This window comes from Phyllopteryx taeniolatus, chromosome 1, assembly GCF_024500385.1.
Source record: "Phyllopteryx taeniolatus isolate TA_2022b chromosome 1, UOR_Ptae_1.2, whole genome shotgun sequence".
NCBI classification, from domain to species: domain Eukaryota; kingdom Metazoa; phylum Chordata; class Actinopteri; order Syngnathiformes; family Syngnathidae; genus Phyllopteryx; species Phyllopteryx taeniolatus.
The window spans coordinates 45,593,312-45,616,887 of record NC_084502.1 but is presented as its reverse complement, the minus strand read 5'-3'; the positions used below and the strand labels follow the sequence as shown (position 1 = coordinate 45,616,887).

Sequence of the window (23,576 nt, the reverse complement as noted above, 5' to 3'; positions counted from 1 at the left end):
CTGTCGAGTTTGAAAATACTACAACAATCAGAGTGGACAATACCGGTACTGTATAAAGTGAAAAATGTGTATACTGTACATTTCACATTGATAACTATACCACTATGATCTGGAAAAAAAATAAGTGCAAGATGTGACAATATGGAAGCCAAAATACTGCAGCTTCATCTTCGGCCTGAAAGCTGCTATGTGCCCTCTGGGCCTGTTTGTCATATTTGCGTGTTTGCAGCGTCCCGAGTGACACACACATACACACACTGGGGGCTGATTATGTGTGCCAGGTCAGCGGGGATGACCCACTTCTGGGTTCTAAAACAGCCGCTTACCGAATGGTGGGCGCCCCGCCTTCCCCAAATTGTGTTTCTTTTCAGTACAATAAGTTCTTACTTTCAGGTGAATTTATTCAAAATTATTTGACTGAGAAGATGAAGGAAAGTGTTCATCTTTTTACAGAGTCAAGGGAGTAGGTGCAGGGAAAAGATTGAAAAAAAAGACACTTTCCGATGATTCATTCAGCTTCATGTTGCCTCTTAGTGTCGAGTATTGGTACTGAAAGCAGTCAGATCCCTCCTAGTACTCCCTTTTCCACCTTCTCTGTCTAGTGCTTCATTTCATACTGTCACCTCTTGTGTCACAATGCATGCACAATGCATTTCCACCCACCAGTCACAGACCGGACCACTTACTGCAATTGATGACACAACTATCCAAACGTGCATTAGTGCTTCAGACAAAAAAAGGCAACATAAAGCAAAAACTCATTTCAGGAGGGTTTCAAATTTCCTTCAACATTTAGTTAACTTGAGTGTTTGCAGCATTTTATCACTTCTGTACAGTACATTATTGATACATTTTCTGACATTATTTGTGGTTGCTAATTTTGATGTCAACATACAATATTATTTTATTTTTAAAGGCCTGCCACGTTTGCTAATGCAATAGGACTTTTAAAAGGTAACATTGTCTCAGAAGTGTTCTGCTCAAGCTATATTCTGCTGCCCCCAAGAGGCCACGAGGCACCGATGCATGATTTCATCTTTACATTTCGTTGTTTTGACACTCGCCCTTACAGATGAAGGTTGTTTTGTATTTGTTTCTTTTTCTTTTTACCTGATTCCTCTCTTTCTGGCCCGCAGATATTTGAGTGGTTCCCCTGCATTTTTCAGACATTGCACCTCTTCCCGCCTGGTTTCCCCTGAGCAGGATGGACACTCTGGAGTCAGAGTTGACCTGCCCAATCTGCTTGGAGCTCTTTGCGGACCCACTGCTGCTCCCCTGTGCCCACAGCCTATGTTTCGGCTGTGCTCACCGCATCCTCGTCTCGCACTGTGCCACCAACGAATCGGTTCAAAGTATCTCCGCCTTCCAGTGTCCCACGTGCAGATATGTCATTTCCCTGAGCCCTGAGCGTGGACTAAAAGGACTCAAGAGAAACGTGACCTTGCAGAACATAATCGACAGGGTTCAGCAGGCCTCATCTTCAGCTGGATTTCCACTGCCGCTGCCCCTGCCTGCCCCCCAAAGCGGGCCTAACTCTCCAGGTGAGGAAGAGCACGAGCGGTTGGCCCTGGTCCCCGTCAGCGCTGCCATGTCCAGCCCAGGCACCCCTTCAGAACCGGTCCAGTGCCAGTTCTGCGAGCAGGATCCGCCACAGGAGGCGATCAAGACGTGTGTGACGTGTGAAGTGTCGTACTGTGAGGAGTGCCTCAGGGCAACTCACCCCAACAAGAAGCCATTTACTGGACATCGGCTCATTGAGCCAATGCCAGGCTCCCACCTGCGTGGGCTCCAGTGCTTGGAGCACGAGGAGGAGAAGGTCAACATGTACTGTGTAACTGACGACCAGCTCATCTGCTCCCTCTGCAAGCTGGTAGGAAGGCACAGAGACCACCAGGTGGCAGCACTGAGTGATCGCGTTGACAAACTCCGGGTGAGCATTATTTTTCTTTTACTTATAGCTGTCTTATCTGTTAATGATTGAGCCTATAGATGTGAAGTAATTTACATCACTGTTTTCCAACCTTTACTGAGCTAAGGCACATACTTTACATTTGAAAAAAAATCTCACGGCACATGACTAAACATCCATCCATCCATCCATCCATTGGCCGTACTTCTTATCCTCACTAGGGTCGCGGGCGTGCTGGAGCCTATCCCAGCTATCTTCGGGCGAGAGGCGCAGTACACCCTGGTCGCCAGCCAATCGCAGATCACTAAACAAAAATGTCACAAAAACTGCATACACAGGTTAAGTGCCATCTAGTCGAACAGCATTTAATTGTTCTGCCTGTCACTATACGATGCTGTCATTGATAGATGAACATAGATACATTATTTGTAAAAAAAAAAAAAAAAAAAAAAACTTTTCCAACCAAGTTAATGACATTGAATACCTTCATGCATAACATACATAACAACATATATGATGATCTTCACAGCACATTAATGACCGAATCACTGAGTTGAGAGACATTTATCAAGTTACACAAGCAATTTGTAGCCCATAAAAGAATGACATTTTTGGAAACAACACCTTTTTTTGTTTGTTTCTGTCAAAATGCTGAAAATGGTTGTCTGAGAAAACACATTGAGTATTCAGTTTGGACAGTAAGTCACAACCAAAAAAACAATAGAAGTATCAGCACTGTTTTTTCATTTCAGATGGTCAAGATCGTGATTGTTTGATATGTTAATCCAGTAAAGTGTACACTTAATGCAACCATTTCATATGTGACACATTTTCAACTCATAGATACCCTTCCTGAATGGTATAAAAATCTAGTTAGGGTAAAATCCTGGAAGGCAAGGTGTACGTTAGTGCGTATAGTGTTTCTTTACAAACGGGCCTGGCATGCAAATTATAGTGTTTTCTCTCATTTTTGAAGGTCAGTGTAAATTTTTTTTTTTTAAATTTTGACCACGTTATTATCTATACTTAAAACTTAAAATGTTCAAGACACACACCAAATACGTTCCTGTTTTTAATCAATAAAGGTGTTTGCCTTATTTAAGCAGGCTAAATAGCAGTGTCATTGCTCAACAGTTTTGAAACCAAATTTAGGAACAAAATGTGCAGGCTTTTCTGCTTGAACACTCATCAGATATGATTAGATTTTTTTCTGGAAGAAAATCAAAGGCCAAATTAGAGCCGGGAAAGCAACTATGCCATGGTATTTCCTCAAAACACTTAAGTTTGACTGAACAGATTCTTGTCACCTGAGGGCATTTTCGCAAGGTATCTGGGATTTGCTCTGATAAATTGTGCTAACTAGAACTATCATTATTGTCCTCAATTCATCTCTCATTTGTATTTTTTGGGCTATTTGGAGCACATTACAATCTCTCCCGTCACACCCAGATTGCAATTTCTTGTTAAGAAAAATACAAAAATATTGAAGCCATAACCTTGTTTAAGTATTAAAGAAAAATATTTCCCCTTTTTCATAAATAACCCAACAAGTTTTGAGCAGTAATCTAACCTCTCTCAAAATAAGGCATTTTCACAAATGAATTATCAAGTGAGAATCTATCATTTCATGATAATTACATCGCCATAATTATTAGATAATTAGCATGATCACTGAGCCCTGCTGGTGTGCGGGGTGTGTTCACAGAGCCATGTATTATACAGTGCCAATATTGATGCGTGTACGGGGGCCCTTAATTAATGGAGAGACATGGCAATTTTCAATGAGGGTGCAGGTTAATGAGCGCCAATTACTGTACATTTCTGTGTGTCAGGTGGGTTTATGACTATACTGTATGAGTGTGCTGCTATCGAGTACGTGTGTATTTGGAAGGAAGGAATTGCTAATCTGACAGCTGATTGAAAGTCCTTCTTTCACAATGATGATAAAGCTCACTTTTTACAGAGAGCTTCATTTAATCATATATGTACTGTGGTGGTTGGAGTTTACTCTGGTGTACAACTGCAATAGAAGCAAAAGAGATTATCTGGAGGTCAAAGTATTATGTGTCATCCACTAGTCATTTCACCACCCGAAAACTTTACCCTACAGACTACACCCTGGACTGATTGCCAATTAATCACGATAGGCGCATAGAGAGATAGACCACCTTTTTGTCAGTTACATTCACACCACCACTGAGTGGGAAACGGAACCCATACTGTGCACATTCACATCCATTCAGGTGAAGATAAATCAGTTACCATTTCCTTAATGCAAGATGTGTGATTTTCTTTATTTTTGTCCATCAAGACTTTACTGAACTTAATTAGAACTGTCCCAAATGCCTCTCACATGTCAGCAAACATGTATAATTAAATCTTAAAAATGTCCTCTCACTCTGATTTTTTTCCCCCCTACCATTTTGGACTCTGACAAGAAATATTGTGACCCATTTCACAGCTCTGACATTTTGTGCTGATGTGGTGTGAATTTGAGATATCCTAAAGTCTCACTCATTCTCTCTCTTTTGCTCTCTTCCACACCCCACCCACCCACGCACACACACACGCACGCACGCACACACACACACACACACACACACACACAGAATGAAAAAATACTAGAATAGTTTCCTTTTTCAATGAGAGTCTGATAAGAGTTATAGATGTTATTGTGGGATTACCCATCCTTATTTCCGAGATAAAATTACCCAGAGGCGCTTGGATGAAGTCCTGGACGTTGGGTGAGAAAGGGAGCACCTCCAGGATAGAAGATGGTGGCTGCCGTGCGAGCACACTGGCTTCAGCCTTCAAGCTTTATTGCATTTTTCAATTATCCATGATCTTTAACCAACTGCTCTTGAGTGATGACACCATCATTTAATTGGTCAACTCTAATTGTAAAACAGGAAGGACAGTTGATGTGCTTCCTTTTAGCATGCATTTTGTGCGTGTGCATGCATACGAATAAGCATTTGTGCATAAGCAATATTGGGAAGTAACTAATTACATGGAACATGATTATGTCATTTAATTTAAAAAATACACAATTGTAATCCATTACAGTACTGGGGAAAATGTGTAGTTAAACTCAAGCTGCTTTTGGAAATTTCCATGACTATAATTTTTGTTACATTTGATAAATAGCCGCAAAAGTTCAACATTTGTTCTTCTTCCGTGTTTGCATGCAGAGTTTTTTTGTCATTCTGATGGAATTCATTCTGACTGAAGAGGTCTGGTCAACTGTTCACATGTGATGTGATCTATTCTGATTGGGTGTATACATGTGCATAACATTTAAACAGAACAGCTGTGTGACATGCGCATATTGACATAAACAACACATCATTTATCAAGATGAAGGTCCCTCATCTATTTAGCACAGTAGCTTGTTTTTATACTTATATTAAAACAACAGGGCAATATTCCCCCCATGTGAAACCAAATGAAATTCCATTTGGATTGAGCCTGTTTATTCTGAATGATGTGTTTATGGGGATTTTCATTCGGTTTGGACTTCTAAACTGGTTATAATCAGCACAGAAGGCTCCATGTAAACCCTTCCATAGTTAACATTTGAACATGCAAAAGAACATTGACTTTTAAAGTTTGATCCTTGGATGGAGCATTCACCTATCTGGTTTGTCATATGAGGCAATATTGTCTAAATTGTGCATATTTGCTATTAGGTCAACATGGTATCTTGGTTTCCACATGCTGTACACATACTATATATATATATATATATATATATATGCGTATGCGTGTGCAAAACCAGAGAATGATGTAAACAAGCAATAAGCAAGCAAGCCTTCAGCCCCTGAGGATTCATACTACAAGGTATGGCATGTGAGTTAAACCTCATCATGTCCATGAAACTCAGGTGCACAAAGTACACATTGGTAAGGCAGTATGCAACCATGTCATATGGCTTCCAAAGGAGACCTTCGTACTGCTTTTACTATTGTTTGCTAGCATCGTATTAAGGCCATCCCTTAAGCTCCCTATGCCACGACGAGGATCACCCATAAACACAACTACACGAATCCCGCAAATGTAGTTCTGTGTTAACTGATTTTCGGATTAAAACTGCTCTATACAGATGAAGTAGGCTATTGAATAAAAAACATGAGGAATGTGATATCATTTATCAGTTTTAACTTTTCCCAAGATACAGTTTATGCAACTTAGCTGCATTGACAAAACATGTGCCCAGTTGTAACTATTTGAAAAAGGCACAGATCAATGCTCAGTTTGGATTCATTCTGGAAGGGAAAAGGAGTTCTGCATGGGACAGACAAAGCATCAGATTATCTTAAGCATGCTCGATTTGGCAATTCGGTGAAGCTCTTGGAAGTAAAGGAGACAGCCTGTGCCCTTTCTGATGACAAGTATGGAGATGATCTGGAAAAAAAGAAGTGGGGTGGGATAGTAGAAGAAAAAGGAGGGAGGAGGACACCGCTGAGGTGCTGTCACCTGTTTGCCTTCGTTAGCCGCAAGCGCTGCATGCTCTCATAGGAGGGTGAAAAAGCTTTTGATGTCTAATTTGCCGCTTGGCCGGATGTGCGCATGGCTTGGTGCTCAGTGGAGTGCGTGTCCCACTCATATCCTCTGTTAGTGCAGGACTGTGTTTGAGGCTCGGACGGGACAGGATGAGGAGGCAGTGCAGGGATGAGGGTTATCACCCTCGTGCAGAGGTATGGAAATTCACTTGGAAACTTACAGGCGTGCTTTTAAAAATCAAAACTTAACATCCTCTTTTTACAGAATGAAAGGATTACACACTCCTTTCATAGTCTCTGTTTTTAGTTTGTGAAGCACCTGAGGTTGTCTCAAAACTTCCGTGGCTTGTGAAAACCCAAAGGGAGAATCTGATCTTTTGCTTTCATTCGGGGCTTTGCTCTTGTTTTTGTTGTGTAGATTCCTTCTCATTCATGTCGACTCAATGTCTTTTTCTACCAGCAAGCCTTGGATTCAAACCTGAGTAATCTGATCAAGAGGAACAACGAGCTGGAGTCGCTAATGGGGAAACTGATTCAGACTTGTCAACATGTGGAGGTGAGTGGTCTCCTGAGGCTTTCCAGGGATCTACATAATCAGTGATCAGCCACATATATTTAGATTCACTGGACCATAGGATTAATTATGTAAATGCTGAGGGTGAATCATTTTCCCACTTGTTATTGTGCATAACAGCAAAATGTGATTCTTTCCAGTTGATAATTTTTTACTTTTCTCAGCCCAAGAAAATTAAATGTGGTATCATAGATAGAAAGTGAGAATGCTTCAATAGCATTAAAGCCTCACTGCACTCACTGAGTGCTCAATTAGATTGTTTTATATAATCCTCATATTCTTCAGAACACATAGGATGTGTATTTGCATGGTTTTTGGACATTCTCCTCGGTTAATTTCTTTTTGTTACTTTACCAACCTTTAGGAGTAGAATCAGGCCAACAGTGGAGGCAAACTAAAATGAGAAGTAATAAAATTATTGTTTAACTTATATTGAAAGGGCAACAGGCGGCAGGGTGGGGGACTGGTTAGTGCGTCAGGCTCACAGTTCTGAGAACCCGGGTTCAATCCCCGGCCCCGCCTGTGTGGAGTTTGCATGTTCTCCCCGTACCTGCGTGGGTTTTCTCCGGACACTCCGGTTTCCTCCCACATCCCAAACACATGCATGAATTGGAAACTCTAAATTGCCTGTAGGTGTGAATGTGAGTGCGAATGGTTGTTTGTTTGTATGTGCCCTGCAATTGGCTGGCAACCAGCTCAGGGTGTACCCTGCCCGATGATAGCTGGGATAGGCTCCAGCACGCCCGCGACGCTAGTGAGGAGAAGCGGCTCAGAAAATGGATGGATGGATGAATGTGCAACAATTTGGTCAGTGTTCCTCAGGTACAGATATCTGGTGACTTACAGAAATTACTGTATGCTTTGCAATAGTATTAAGGGCTAACATGCACACACAAAACTGAGGGCAGCACATCGGTCTAGCTAAAAAAAAAACTGTGATATTGAAGGCAGGTCTGTTTTAAGCCTCCATACTGACATTACATACACTAGCGCTCAAATACGCTTTTAAAAAAGCAACGCCTGTGGGTTAAAACTGCAGCGGCATCTCTTTGGAGTTAATAGAGAGCTGCATCTTTGCCTGACATGGCCTTTAGAAACCGCAAAGAGCAATTATTGTGCTTCATCAAGATGCTATAATGCTTCAGTGTGTGTATGTGTGTGAGTGTTGTTTGTGAAGACAGCGCTCTGTGCTTTGTGGTGAGCTGGAGCGAGTTTTGATGATGCAGGAATTTGAAATTTAACCCAAAAAAAAAAGAAAAACACCCATGAATAAATGATGCACAAAACAAGGGCTGAAAAAGTACTTCCCATCCCCTCCAACCGCCCCTGTGCATTATTGTTCTCACACTCCAGACTCCTAAAATAGCTTGAGGAGAGTCAATCTGAATTCTGTGGTGGTGGGAGTGTGCTTTGATGTGGGTTGGAAATGACATGCTGGGTCACACAGGAAATACAACGCACTGACAGTCCCTCCAGCTCCTTTCGGCTTTCTCATCGGTTTTATTACTACGCTCAATTAAGTCGCATTGTAAAATGGTTGAACGCTCTCCAGCTTTTTCACCATCCCATGTTATATTCTGTCATATGGTCCAGTAGGCTTTGCCAACAGTCATTAAATACTCCACTTCTCTGCGTTGCACACAATGGGCTTTGCATACCAATTGTGTGAGAGCAACTATCTCCCTTGCTGTGGGGCTGTAGCATTTCTAATATCTAACGATTTAACTCCACTTTTAGACTCGATTTCAGCATCAGGATTGGCGCTTTGTAAACCCAGCGCTGCTGTTGCAAGTATCCCGGTCAAGGATCAGATGAGCAATCTGTGAATGTCATCTTTAATCACACAACAAATACCAAAATTACCTTTCAAAGAAGAAAGGGTTACATTCACATCAGTTGCACTTTTTATATAACACAAAAAAATAATACTAATGATAAAAATATTAATAGTACAATATTATGTGACACATGTATGATTGTAAATATTAATATTAATAATGTTAATGCACACCTTCAAGGCAATTGCATTACCCTGTCTGGTCCACCCATCCCATATATATATATATATATATATATATATATATATAATATATATATATATATATATATATCCCCTCCTTGACCCGTCACCTTATCGTGGTGGAGGGGTTTGTGGGTCCGAGGTGAGGGACCAGACAAAGCATGGCTCCAAAAACCCCTATGATGATTAAAACAAATGGATGTAGGTTTCCCTTGCCCGGACGAGGGTCACCGGGGCCCCCCTGGAGGTGGGGCTCGAAGGCGACCGACTGGTGGCCAGGCCTGCACCCATAGAGCCTGGCCGGGCACAGCCCGAAAGGATAATGTGGGTCCCCCTTCCCGTGGGCTCACCACCTGTGAGTCCTCTTGAGAGGGGATGGACTCTCTTCCACTCTGGAGTTGCCCACGGTGAGAGGTGGTGAGCAGGTGTGGGTATACTTATTGCTCCCCGGCTCGGTGCCTGTACATTGGGGTTCCCCCCCGGTGGACGAGAGTGTAGCCTCCCTCCGCCTTCGGGTGGGGGGGACGGGTCCTGACTGTTGGTTGTGCCTATGCATCCAACAGCAGTTCAGAGTACCCACCCTTTATCGTGCTTTTGGAGGGGGTGCTGGAGAGCGGTCCCGCTGGTGACTCCATCGTTCTGCTGGGGGACTTCAATGCTCACATGGGCAATGACAGTGAGACCTGGAAGGGCGTGATTGGGAGGAACGGCCCCCCCGATCAGAACCCGAGCGGTGTTCTGTTATTGGACTTCTGTGCTCGTCACGGATGGTCCATAACGAACACCATGTTCAAGCATGAGGGTGTCCACACGTGGACTTGGCACCTGGCCACCCAAGGTCGCAGTTCGATGATCGACTTTGTGGTCGTGTCATCGGACTTACGGCCGGATGTCTTGGACACTCGGGCGAAGAGATGGGCAGAGGTGTCAACTGATCACCACCTGGTGGTGAGTAGGCTCCGACGGTGGGGGAAGATGCCGGTCCGACCTGGCAGCCCCAAACGTATTGTGAGGGTATGCTGGTAACGTCTGGCAGAATCCCCTGTCAGGAGGCGTTTCAACTCCCACCTGTGGCAGAAATTCACCCACGTCTCAGAAGAGGCGGGGGACATTGAGTCCGAGTGGAGCATGTCCCGCGCCTCCATTGCCGAGGCGGCCGACCGGAGCTGTGGCCGTAAGGTAGTCGGTGCCTGTCGTGGCGGCAATCCCTGAACCCATTGGTGGACAGCAACGGTGAGAGATGCCGTCAAGCTGAAGAAGGAGTCCTATCGGGCCTTTTTGGCCTGTGGGACTCCTCAGGCAGCTGATGGGTACTGGCTGGCCAAGCGGAATGCAGCTTTGGTGGTCACTGAAGCAAAAACTCGGGCATGGGAGGAGTTCGGTGAGCCCATGGAGAAAGACTTCCAGATGGCTTCGAGGAAATTCTGGTCCACCATCCGGCGTCTCAGGAGGGGGAAGCAGTGCACCACCAACACTGTGTATAGTGGGGATGGGGCTCTGCTGACCTCAACTCGGGACGTTGTGAGCAGGTGGGGAGAATACTTTGAAGACCTCCTCAATTCCACCGACACGCCTTCCCATGAGGGAGCAGAGCCAGGGTTCTCTGAGGTGGGCTCTCCTATCTCTGGGGTTGAGGTCACCGAGGTGGTTAAAAAGCTCCTCGTTGGCAAGGCCCCGGGGGTGGATGAGATTCGCCCGGAGTTCCTCAAGGCTCTGGATGTTGTAGAACTGTCCTGGTTGACACGCCTCTGCAACATCGCGTGGACATCGGGGACAGTGCCTCTGGATTGGCAGACTGGGGTGGTGGTCCCCCTTTTTAAGAAGGGGGACCGGAGGGTGTGTTCCAACTACAGGGGGATCACACTCCTCAGCCTCCCTGGTACGGTCTATTCAGGGGTGCTGGAGAGGAGGGTCCATCGGGAAGTCGAATCTCAGTTTCTGGAGGAGCAGTGTGGTTTTCATCCTGGTCGTGGAACAGTGGACTAGCTCTACACCCTTGGCAGGGTCCTCGAGGGTGCATGGGAGTTCACCCAACCAGTCTACATGTTTTTTGTGGACTTGGAGAAGGCGTTTGACCGTGTCCCTCGGGGGGTCCGGTGGGGTGTGCTTTGGGAGTATGGGGTACCGAACTCCCTGATACGGGCTGTTCGGTCCCTGTACGATCGGAGTCAGAGTTTGGTCCGCATATCCGGCAGTAAGTCGGACTCGTTTCCGGTGAGGGTTGGACTCTGCCAAGGCTGCCCTTTGTCACTGATTCTGTTCATAACTTTTATGGACAGAATTTCTAGGTGCAACTGAGGCGTAGAGGGGATCCGGTTTGGTGGCCTCAGTGTTGCATCTCTGCTTTTTGCAGATGATGTGGTTCTGTTGGCTTCATCAAGCCATGACCTCCAACTCTCACTGGAGCAGTTCGCAGCCGAGTGTGAAGCGGCTGGGATGAGAATCAGCTCCTCCAAATCTGAGATCATGGTCCTCAGTCGGAAAAGGGTGGCGTGCCCTCTCCAGGTCGGGGATGAGATCCTGCCCCAGGTGGAGGAGTTCAAGTATCTTGGGGTCTTTTTCACGAGTGAGGGAAGAATGGAATGGGAGATCGACAGGTGGATCGGTGCAGCGTCTGCAGTGATGCGGACTTTGTATCGATCCGCTGTGGTAAAGAAGCAGCTAAGCCGAAAGGCGAAGCTCTCAATTTACCGGTCGATCTACGTTCCTACCCTTACCTATGGTCACGAGCTGTGGGTCATTACCGAAAGAACAAGATCCAGGATACAAGTAGCCGAAATGAGTTTCCTCCGCAGGGTGTCTGGGCTCTCCCTTAGAGATAGGGTGAGAAGCTTGGTCATCTCAGAGTAGAGCCGCTGCTCCTTCACATCGAGAGAAGCCATATGAGGTGGCTGGGGCATCTGATTTGGATGCCTCCCGGACGCCTCCCTGGTGAGGTGTTCCGGGCACGTCCCACCGGGAGGAGACCACGGGGACGACCCAGGACACGCTGGAGAGACTACATCCTTCGGTTGGCCTGGGAACGCCTCGGGATCCCCCCGGAAGAGCTGGATGAAGTGGCTGGGGAGAGGAAAGTTTGGGCATTCCTGCTAAAGCTACTGCCCCCGCGACCCGACCCGGATAAGCGGTAGAGAATGGATGGATGGATCTGTGGTACACCAGTCAACAGGTATTGCAGCCCAGGACAATTTTACTACATTCCACAATTCCTCTGCATTTATTGGTTTTGCCTCATGAACAGTATTTCTTATGTCAGGCCACATGTTTTCTATGGGATTTAGGTCCGGGGATTTTTCTGGACACTGCATTACTTGAATGCTGCTTGTTTGGAACCATGATTTTGCTCGCTTGCTGGTGTGTTTGGGGTCATTGTCTTGTTGAAACACCCATTTCAAAGGCATTTCCTCTTCAGCATACGACAACATGACTTCTTCCAGTATTCTGATGTACTCAAACTGATCCATGATCCCTGGTATGTGATAAACAGCAACACCATAGTACGAGAAACATCCCCGTATCATGATGCTTGCACCACCGTGCATCACGGTCTTCACTGTGTACTGTGGGTTGAATTCAGTGTTTGCAAGACGTCTAATAATCTGTGTGTTGCCCTCTTACAGTCCAAAACAAAAATTACGCCATTTCTTTTTTGGCCAGTCAATGTGTTCTTTGGCAAATTGTAACCACCTCAGCACGTCTTTTTATTAACAACGGGACTTTGCGGTGGCTTCTTGTTGGTAGCTTGGCTTCACATAGACGTCGTCTGATTGTTACAGTACTCAAAGGGCAACCTTAGACCTTCTTTGATCCTCATTGGCTGAACCTTTACCAGTTTGGCTATTCTCCAATCCATTTAAAATCGTTTGATATCATTTTAGCTGAACAGCCTATCATTTTCTGCATTTCTTTATAGGTTTTCCCCTCTTATTAATGTCTTATCAAAGAACACTTTTCTTTTGCAGTGTCTTGAACGACCCATTTGACTCTGTTTTTCAAGGACAAATGCACAGCCAGTATATGCAGCGTCAGTTGGCTTGATCCTTAAATAAGGCCCACTCTTTTAACAACAATTCTTTTCACAGAATCAATTACCTCACTCACCGCTGCTGTTTTTTTGAACACCCCCCCTTCAGTTCATGATTTAGTGTCACAGAATTAGCATCATGCACGTCATGCCTGTTGGGTCTGTTGGTTTTCTATACCTTTACTAAACCTTCCAGAAACTTACTTGCAGTGTAGAAGTTGAAATTGCAACAAAAAATGTAATTTATCTTGCTAGTGATGTGGGACTGCTATTAATTTGAACACAACTTTTATATCCATCCATCCATTTACTTCTGCTTATCCGAGGTTGGGTCACGGGGAACTTACCTCACCCCAGCCACTTCATACAGCTCTTCCGGGAGGATCCTGAGGCATTCCCAGCCCAGTCGAGAGACAAAGTCTTTCCAACGTGTCCTGGGTTGTCCCCTGGGCCTCCTCCCGATGGGGGGCATCCGGGAGGCATCCTAAGCAAATGCCCGAGCCACCTCATCTGGCTCCACTCGAGGACCAGCGGCTCGACTCTGAACCCCACCCAGATGACCAAGCTTCTCACTCCATCTCGAAGGGAGAGCCTGGACACCATGCGGTCGAAACTCATTTCGGCCGCTTTTATCTGCGATCTTTTTCTTTCGGTCATAACCCACAGCTAGTTACCATAGGTAAAGGTAGGAACATAGACTGACCGGTAAAGTTTTGCCTTTTGGCTTAGCTCCTTCTTCACCACGACAGACTGACAGTCCGCATCACTGCAGACGCTGCAATGATCCTGCTGTCGATCGCCCGCTCCATTCTTCCCTCACTCGTGAACAAGACCCCAAGATACTTGAACTCCTCCACTAGGGTCAGGATCTCTTCCTCGACCCAGAGAGGGCACTCCACCCTTTTCCAACTGAGGACCATGCTCTCAGATTTGGAGATGCTGCTTTTCATCACAACTGCTTCACACTTGGCTGTGAACTGCTCCAGTGAGAGTTGGAGATCACAGCTTGATGAAGCCAACAGGACCACATCATCGACAAAAAACAGAGATGCAATATTGGGGCCACCAAATCAGACCCGCTCTATGCCCTGGCTGTGCTTGGAAATTCTGTCCATAAATATTATGAACAGAATCGGTGACGAAGGGCAGCCTTGGCGAAGTCCAACCCTCACTGGAAAGGTGTTTGACTTACTGCCGGCAATTTGGACCAAACTCTGACACCAGTCGTACAGGGACCAAACAGACCGTGTCAGGGGGTCCGGTGCTCCATACTCCCAGAGTGCCCTCCACAGGAATCCCTGAGGGAGGTCTTCAAATGGCTTCTCCAATTTCACAAAATAAATTGGTCGGGCAAATTCCCATGCACCCTGGAGGACCTTGCTGAGGGTGTAAAGCTGGTTCACTGTTCCACTGCCACCACACTGCGCTTCCATAATTTGACATTTGACTTTCTGATGGACCCTCCTCTCCAGAACCACTGAATAGTGTATATATATATATATATATATATATATATATATATATATATATATACATACATACACACACACACACACACACACACACACACACACACACACACACACAGTACATACCTACTGTATGCGGCCCTTACAAGAAAAGGTTTGGACACCCCTGGTCTATGCACAACACAGTATATTTACCGTGAGATCTATTCAAAAAAAATTTCACATTTAAGGGCTGTGCAAATAAAACGCTTATTTTTTATTGACATTGAAGCTGTTCAGATAAAACACCATAACTTCATCAAAATTAAAATCAGAGTTGTGATTTTTACTCTGTCTTGAAATTTCAGGTAAACACAGTATTGTTGGATACAACAATGCTCTCAATCATTGTAGATCTGCAATCTATCAATGTGCTTATTACTGTGGTTGTACTTTCCAGTAGCATAAAATGATACTGCATCCTACTGGAGGTGTTTTTTGCTTTTTCTTTTATTTTTTATTTTTTTGGTGACCAATCAACTGCAAGGCGCAAGCGTTTTGTAAAAGTTTACTCTGCAGTATTCTCACCGAGGTCAAAGAACCACTTGGAACTGTTTCAGAATTTGGATTCCCTTGCAGGTGAATGCAACCCGCCAGGAGGGCAAGCTCTTGGATGAGTGCGACACTCTGATCGACATCATCCAGCAGAGGAGACAGATAATTGGCAACAAGATTAAGGAGGGGAAGGTAAGGAGAGAGCAGTATTGATCATTCAAACGCTAGTGGCTCTCAGTCCTTGTTTTGAGTCAAATGCAGTACTTTCTTACCTACCTATCCCTTGGCCTATTTACTATATTTACGGCACAGCATTCAGACTGACTGCCCCAAAATAGGTCCTGTTGCATCCAGGAGAGTGACTATACGTGTACTGTAAACTTTTCATGATGCATTTAATGAGACTTTCACAATATACAGCACCATTTTAGCATGTGGGATCGCATTAAAGTAACAACCTTTTTCCATCAATGCATTTTTATTGGATGCAGCACCAGGCAGGACCAATAGGGCTTAAAATAGTCAGCAATGGTTGAATGACTTTGTAAAGCACTAGATTTGAGCAGGGATTACAATGTGCATGCCAGATTGCTGACAAAATGTCCTTTGACTTAATTTCAGCATGACCTCAATCTGTCTCTTAAAATCTCGTCTGTAGTGGCAGCGAGTGGAATTGTGCTTATTTAAAGGCCATATTTTCGTACCAGATATTCACAGACTAGAATGGCGAAAATTGCTTATAGGCTCATCTTTGACAGTCGATTGCATCAAGAGAAATGGCTTTAAAAAAAACTAGATGATTCTAGACAAGCATGTTGTCTCTTACTAAGCATTGTCCAATTGTTTAAGATTGTATGGTAACAATTCATCCATCCGTTTTTTTATTTACCACTTGTTCTCACTGAGGTTGTGTTTAACTGGAGTTATTTATATGTAGAATACACGTATCATAAAAGTTGCTGAACAAAACTGATTTGGTTTCTTCTTGCATAGAGGTTGGGCGCAACTATATGACCACCTGTACAGTCTAATTTTATGCAAAGTATCAAACAGTTGTATCAAAAAAAATTGCCTTCACAAAGATAATATTGCTTAGTTTTGCATGAGACTGTCAAAATGGTATTGATTTAACAATGTATTAATTATTTTAGGTGTAGTCTGCAGCTGCCCACTGCATCATACTGAGAGTTGTTTGAAATATGTTGCTTCCCTAATTTAGCTGCCAGAGTGACGACAGGATCAGAATATTAGAAACATTTCTCAGCATAATGTATAAATAATAAACATATTGTTAAGTAAATACCTTTTTGAGATTTTTGAGACAGTTACAAAAATTGTTGTGAAATAATGCATACAACATATACTGTAATTAAAAGAAAGGGGGGGAAAAAAAGAAAAGAAGAAAAAAAGTGGATCGTCCTTCATTCTTTCCTTACGGTTAGGAATGTTAGGAAACAATCAGAATCCATTATGAGTACTACTGAATACAGTAATAGGTATTTTAGGGGAGCTAAAACGAAAATTAGAGAGGCTTGGACTTCCCTAAACAACAGGGGTGTCAAACTAATTTTTATCGCGGGCCACATCGTAGTTATGGTTTCTCTTGGAGGGCCGTTATGGCTGTGAACCCATATGAATGAATGATCGCTTCATATTATTACCTATACACAAATTGATGGATAGCTACTTTTAAAATCAGAAGGTAGTAAAAACTTAGTTTGACTACAGTATTATTTAATTTATTTTAAAAAGAGCATCGGAAACAAACAAAATGCTTGCAATATCGTAATATTTTTAAAAGTGAAGGCAATTTGCAATTTTGGTATTTTAGCTGGAAACACGAAGGAGATGTGCATGACTTGGTTTCGCGGGCCACAAAAATTTTTTGTGGCGGGCCGAATGTGGCCCCCGGGCCACCACTTTGACAGTTGTGCTAAACAGGGTCTAAAGCAACCATGGATGTGATCGGGATTGAGGGGCTTTTGAAAATGAACATCCATCAACTGTATGTGAACTCCGACAGCCTGTGATTTCCACTTCTTACTTTATCTTTTTTCCCCCTTCCTACTCAGTCGCAAAGGCTACGCAAGCTGGCCCAGCAGATCTCCAACTGCCAGCAGTGTATCGAGGGGTCCTCTGTTCTAATCACACAAGCCGACCAGACACTGAAAGAGAGCGACCATGCCTGCTTTCTGCAGACCGCGAAGAGCATCAATGAGAGGTCAGGCAGCCCTCGCACTAACCGCACACATCGGACTGACCTAGTTAAACACGGTTCAAGCTAAGAACTGAGGAGCGTACAACGAGAGACAATGGGAGTCAATTTGAAAACTTTTGTGTGTACTTGATTTTTCCATGTCGGGATTACATTTACTTTTTAACCTAATCTTATCTCACTTGTCTGCTTAAGATTCACTTAAACCGTTCAATTGATTTTGGCAAGCAAACGGCAAACACGTGCCACCCTAAAAAATAATAATAATAAAAAAAAAAAAATCACAACAGCTTGTTTCTCATGAATTTTAAATGCATACTTTGCCTTTTACAAACTTGTATATATTTGGTTTGGTCAGGATTTGGTTTGCTCTGTTTTAGGGTTTCCATGGCAACTGCATCAACCCAAGTGCTTATTCCTGAGATACACCTGACAGACACGTTTGACAACTTTGCCCTGGACTTCTCCAGAGAGAAGAAATTGCTGGAAAATCTCGATTACCTCACTGGTAAACCATGAACCTCATTTCTTCATATGGAGAAACTCGTATCCAATTTGCAACACTTTAATGAGCCTTAACCTTTCAATTCAAGAGGTCCAAAAGGCTGTTTCTTTGGGTTGATATTCAACAAACTCATTCTCACTACTCTCAAAACCCTTCAAGTAGCTTTAAAGGTTTCCATAAATTAAAGCAGTTTTGCTCATAGTTTTTAATTTCAAATTCATTAGAACTGTCTTTAAGCAAAAAAAAAAAAAAACTGAATGCAACATCCTATTAATTAATTCTTATTCATTTTTGCTAAATAATTTGTGTCTGCATTTTAATTATACTTGTGGGTATGGCCAGAAACAGGCAGCTTGCAAGCTTCAAGTAGCTAAATAAAGTCTGTTGGTGTATTCATTACCAATGAAGTCAGACTTCTTGCCTCTTTTTTTCCATAATAAGTTAGTACCAAATACCAAGTAAAACTACATTTAGTGGGCGGGTGGACAAATGGTATTTAACAACAAGAGCTGCAAGTACAGTCCAGGGCGAACCCTGCCCCACGTCCAAATTCAGCATGGGCTAGAATCCAGCTCACAAGTGACACTGAATGCGATAGGTAGAAAATGAATGAATGGATGTACATGCGACCACTCAAGTCATATAGATAAAACATGTATCTCTAATTTGGTTGAATTAGCTCTCATAGGGTAAAAGGTTGGAGACCCCTGCTCTAACTTAATACAATGATCACCATTTGTTACACAAAAAAAAGATTATTTATGCTTCCCAGTGCAAAAATGTTACTTTTCTACTATCCCCACATTGTTCCACTTGACTATAAAGAAAGGTATTAACTTACTTAGCTATTACCTTTAGGCAGGAGTATAATTTCTAATCATCGCCAAGTCAAACAACAAAACTTTTCCTTTCTTACCTCTATAGCTCCTTCTGCTCCGAGCATTAGGGAAGAGCTCTGCACGGCATCCTACGACACTATCTCAGTCCACTGGACATCGGATGACGAGTTCACTGTAGTGTCGTACGAGCTCCAATATGCCATCTTCACTGGACAGTCCAACATTACCAGTAAGTCCTGTGTGTGACAGAAAAAAAAAAAAAACATCTGCCCTGCAGCCACCACTTTAAAAGAACATCATTCAAAAGGTATGCTGACTCAAATTAATGAGCCTCATTGTGGTCTTAAATCCAACTTTCGCAATTTTCAAGAAGAAAGTTGCATTTTCTTAAGGGGACATACACTGCACTATGCATTTTCTTTCATGATTTAGAAGATTTCCCAGGTGTCTTAGTAAAAGGTCTCTGACATTTTGTGGTAAAAATACACCAAGGATAAACAGTTACAGCACACTCAACACTCTGGTTGAAATTACTGTTTTTCGGGACAAATGACTTGTTTTGGGGGGACCGGTTCTGTCTTAAGCAAATGAGCCACTCCTCCCGCCTGTACTTTAGAGCCATTCCCCAATATGGCTTTTGTTACAATGCCAACCATAGGACTAGGGTGTTACGACTAGGCGAGTGACTACTTGTTCTCAAAACAGCCCAAAGTCTGAAGACGAAGTTCTAAGGATCGGGTTTCAAATCCCGGCCCCGCCTGTGTGGAGTTTTCTCTGGGCACTCCGGTTTCCTCCCACATCCCAAAAACACGTGTGGTAGGTTGAGTGAAGACTCTAAATTGCCCGTAGATGTGAATGTGTGCGCGAATGGTTGTTTGTTTCAATGTGCCCTGCGAAAGGCTGGCGACCAGTTCAGGGTATACCCCGCCTCTCGCCCGAAGATAGCTGGGATAGGCTCCAGCACGACCCTTGTGAGGATACAGAAAATGGTACAGAAAATGGATGGATGGATTATTCTGTCGGTTGATGACTTCAAAAGGGATCTAGCAGCAGGCCTATAGTGTATTTACTTTTCAAAATTTAAAAAAAATTGGAAAACTAAGCAACACATTAAATACAGTATATACTGGTTTGTTGCCTAGAATGCCATCATCCATCCAACCATTATCTGAGCCTCTTATCCTCACAAGGGTCACAGGAGCGCTGGAGCCTATCCCAGCTATCAGGGCACGAGGCGGGGTACAACCTGAACTGGTTGCCAGCCAATCGCAGGGCACACATAAACAAACAGCCATTCACACACAGTCACACTTATGGGCAATTTAGAGTCTTCAATTAACCTACCATGCATGTTTTTGGGATGTGGGAGGAAACCGGAGTGCCCGGAGAAAACCCACGCAGGCACGGGGAGAACATGCAAACTCCACACAGGTGGGGCCGGGGATTGAACCCCGGTCCTCAGAACTGTGAGGCAAACGGTCTAACCAGTCGACTCCGTGCCCCCTGCTATTAATACCTAGTCAGTGAAATTATTTTACAGTTAATTCTATTTTAAGGGTTATGCACACACGCACAGACACACGCACACACGCACACACACACAAATCATTAATCCTTTCCCAGAAACGTTGTTGTGGTTGGAGGATAAGACAAGGAACAACCCATTTAAAGTTGGTGTGGTTCCAGAATTGTTTTGTCTTTTGACAATGTTGCTCTGTATTTGCATTAATCTAAATAACTTAATTAGAAATATGCAAAAGGTTGGCATCTATGTAATTGGTGCTGCTCAAAGGATATTTCAGTTTTGGCAGAGGTCGGCACTCTAGTATTTTACCATTTTTATCTCTTGCTACTGTATATTTTGTACGTTAAAAAAAAAAAAACTTCCCTCTCAGGTCTGTGCAATTCATTAGAGAGCTGGATGATTGTGCCCAACATCAAACAGAACCACTACACTGTGCACGGCCTGCAGAGTGGCACCAAGTATATCTTTGTTGTGAAGGCGATTAACCAAGCGGGGAGTCGAAGCAGTGAACCGGGTACTCTGAAGACGAACAGTAAGTTGCCAACCAAGTAAACGCACATGAACATGGTCCCACCTTTACTGAAACCTGATACACAATGTGTCCACACAGACATGGCATATTCAAATCATAGTTTTTTCTTTTCTTTTGTCCACTTAGATATAGATGGTTTTATTTCTCTTCCCCTTGGCCAACATTCAAGGAATTTAAGTGAAAATACATAAATAACCTGCTCTGAGGAATCTTGCCTATTATAAATCTCAATGTGGTCATCCCGCCCCTTCTCCCCACCAGGCCAGCCCTTCAAGCTGGACCCCAAATCTGCTCACAAAAAGCTGAAAATCTCACACGACAACTTGACGGTGGAACGCGATGAGAGCACATCTAAAAAAGGCCACAGCCAAGATCGGTTCACCAGCCAGAGCAGCTACGGTGTGGTGGGGAATGTTTACATTGACAGCGGGCGGCACTACTGGGAGGCCATGATTGGGGGGAGCACATGGTGAGTTGGTTTTTTTTTGACCACATTTTTTACTAGGTCATTGTTGTGTCAGCATACAATAACATCCCTCACCTCCTTTCCAGGTATGCCGTGGGTATAGCATACAAGTCAGCGCCTAAGCATGAATGGATCGGCAAGAACTCATCCTCATGGGTGCTCTGCCGCTGCAACAACTCCTGGGTGGTCCGCCACAACAGCAAGGAGCTGGCCATTGAGCCTTCGCCCCATCTGCGCAGAATTGGCATCCTCTTGGACTACGACGCTGGCTACCTGACCTTCTACGACGCTGTGGGCTCACAGCACCTGCACACCTTCCACGTCTCCTTCGCCCAACCCGTGTGCCCCGTGTTCAACGTGTGGAACAAGTGTCTGACAATCCTCTCGGGCCTCCCCATTCCTGACCACCTGGAGGGACTCGAGCCTCAAGAATAAACATAACCACACATACTTAAACAAGACTTGTCCTCCACATGATATTTCATTTTTCTTCTTGGTATTTCCTTGCACACCTCCCTAAAAGTCAGCTTGTTAGAGTTGATACTGTATGTTATTTTTGCCTCAGTAAGAATCCTAAACTGGATGGATGGTCAACTGCAAACATTCCCAAAATTAACAGGAGTTTGAACAACAGGGAAAAGAGGAGAATGTAATGATTTTGTTTATAGCAGCTGTCAATTTCACACTAACATGCTATAAGGAGATTTTGTAAATTGAGTTACCGTTACTGCTGTTCATGACAAAAGAAAAGGATCGAAGTCGATGTTGCAATCTGTCCAGATCTCTTTACAATCTCTCAACGCAGGATAATACAATAAATGTGTGTTGCGCTGTTTCATTTGGTGCTTCTGACGTGAACTTTGGAGTCTTGTATTTCTGTTGCTGGCAGTAATACTTCCTGTTGGTATGGTGTAATCCACATTTTCTTCTCACAGTTTATTCAAACCGAGCTGTTGTTGGGCAGTTAAAATACTGCACATACTTTAAGATTCTGTTTTCACACAGGTTGTACAGACAATGTTGTGGCCAACAATGACCACCAAATTCAACGCCGAATTAATCTGTATTTACTGCAATTTTGTAAATATTCGAAGAACAAATAAAATAAACCAGTTCAGGGTGTACCCCGCCTCCTGTCTGCAGTTAGCTGGGATAGGCTCCAGCATGCCCGCGACCCTAGTGAGGATAAGCGGTGTAGAAAATTGATGGATGGATGGATACATAAAATACAATTTTACTTTCCATATGTAATGTAAATATGTTTTACATTTTTGGAAAATGTGTTTGACAGGACATAGTTAAATTCCAAAGAAGAAGAGTGACACTTTTAGATTTAAAAACCCTTCATTTACTTTTGAGAGTCATCAACTGGAGCTTCTCGGTGTAAATAGAACGATTTGGTTGTATTTCCTGATGATACTGTTTTGTTGTGAAACCCCCATTTTAAGGTGTGTGGATTCTGTTTCGATGGGAATTAATTAATTCTGTTCTAGCTATATATATATATATATATATATATATATATATATATATATATATATATATATATATATATATATATATATATATATATATACACACACACACACACACACACACACACACTGTATACCACCATGGCTCTATGACCGTACTCTGATGTGTTCTGCCCACGTGGACATTGGTGGAAAAATGGGTTAGAGAGTGTAGTCTCACTTGTTCACTTGTACTCAGAGAAGTATCTTTAAGAAGTTCAAAAATAAATAATAATTTGCACATGGAACATGATTACTTATTTTTTTCCCAGTGAAGGTTTTACTTTTTTCTTCTCAAGGCTCGCTGAATCTAACAAAAGGCCAAACCACTGTAAATATACTCCAGTATGTGTGTAAGGTTCTCTATAATAACAATTCTGCATTTATTTGAATTGTAGTGAAACCCTGCAATTAAATGTGCTTACCAGCCCACTTCCTTCCCTCTGAAGACTTTCTGGCAAACTTGTAATTAATCAATACAGATGAAAATTCATCCTCTTCATTTTTAAAAATTTATTTTTTTCATTCCATGCAGCTCGACCTTTTTTCACTTGCGGCGCACACAATGACACACAGCTGTAGTCCTCTGTACTGTATTAGTATTTTAAAATGGACAGGAGGCAGCTCACAGTATCATACAACAGCCTTGTTTGGCTTCAAGGGGACCTTGAGTGGAAGTTTGTGCAGGTCATGAGGCTGTAGCCCACTTGATTCCTCACGTCCTGCGGATATTGGATCTTGAACAATTGACCTTAATCCGCAAGACCACCTCGATCTTTGTCCTCCAGGCAAACAATGGACCCACCCACCGGTTTGTACATTGCTTTAATGCCTTGTAATATTGAGACCACAAATGTCCAGCAGATGTCACTGTTAAATCTCAAGACAATACATGTGAGCTCCCACTTTTGAGAATAAACAAGCTGACTTCTGACATTAAAAAAAAAA

General features: G+C 43.4%; 1 protein-coding gene across 5 annotated transcripts in view; it reads left to right on the top strand.

The window, feature by feature from the left end:
• LOC133489198 (E3 ubiquitin-protein ligase Midline-1-like) overlaps positions 1 to 22,236 on the top strand; it is a 44,724-nt gene extending 22,488 nt beyond the window's left edge. For 3 of the 5 annotated variants that reach the window (XM_061798067.1, XM_061798058.1, XM_061798076.1), the window contains exons 2-10: positions 1,137 to 1,930; positions 6,872 to 6,967; positions 15,117 to 15,224; positions 17,105 to 17,253; positions 17,628 to 17,755; positions 18,677 to 18,820; positions 20,487 to 20,648; positions 20,910 to 21,117; positions 21,201 to 22,236. In XM_061798067.1, coding sequence (XP_061654051.1) covers positions 1,205 to 1,930; positions 6,872 to 6,967; positions 15,117 to 15,224; positions 17,105 to 17,253; positions 17,628 to 17,755; positions 18,677 to 18,820; positions 20,487 to 20,648; positions 20,910 to 21,117; positions 21,201 to 21,549 — 2,070 coding nt within the window. In that variant the 5' untranslated portion in view covers positions 1,137 to 1,204 and the 3' untranslated portion in view covers positions 21,550 to 22,236. Of the gene's footprint in view, positions 1 to 1,136; positions 1,931 to 6,871; positions 6,968 to 15,116; positions 15,225 to 17,104; positions 17,254 to 17,627; positions 17,756 to 18,676; positions 18,821 to 20,486; positions 20,649 to 20,909; positions 21,122 to 21,200 lie in introns of those variants that run through there. The other 2 variants (XM_061798083.1, XM_061798090.1) reach the window with 2 other exon arrangements.
• Positions 22,237 to 23,576: the final 1,340 nt, after the last annotated feature.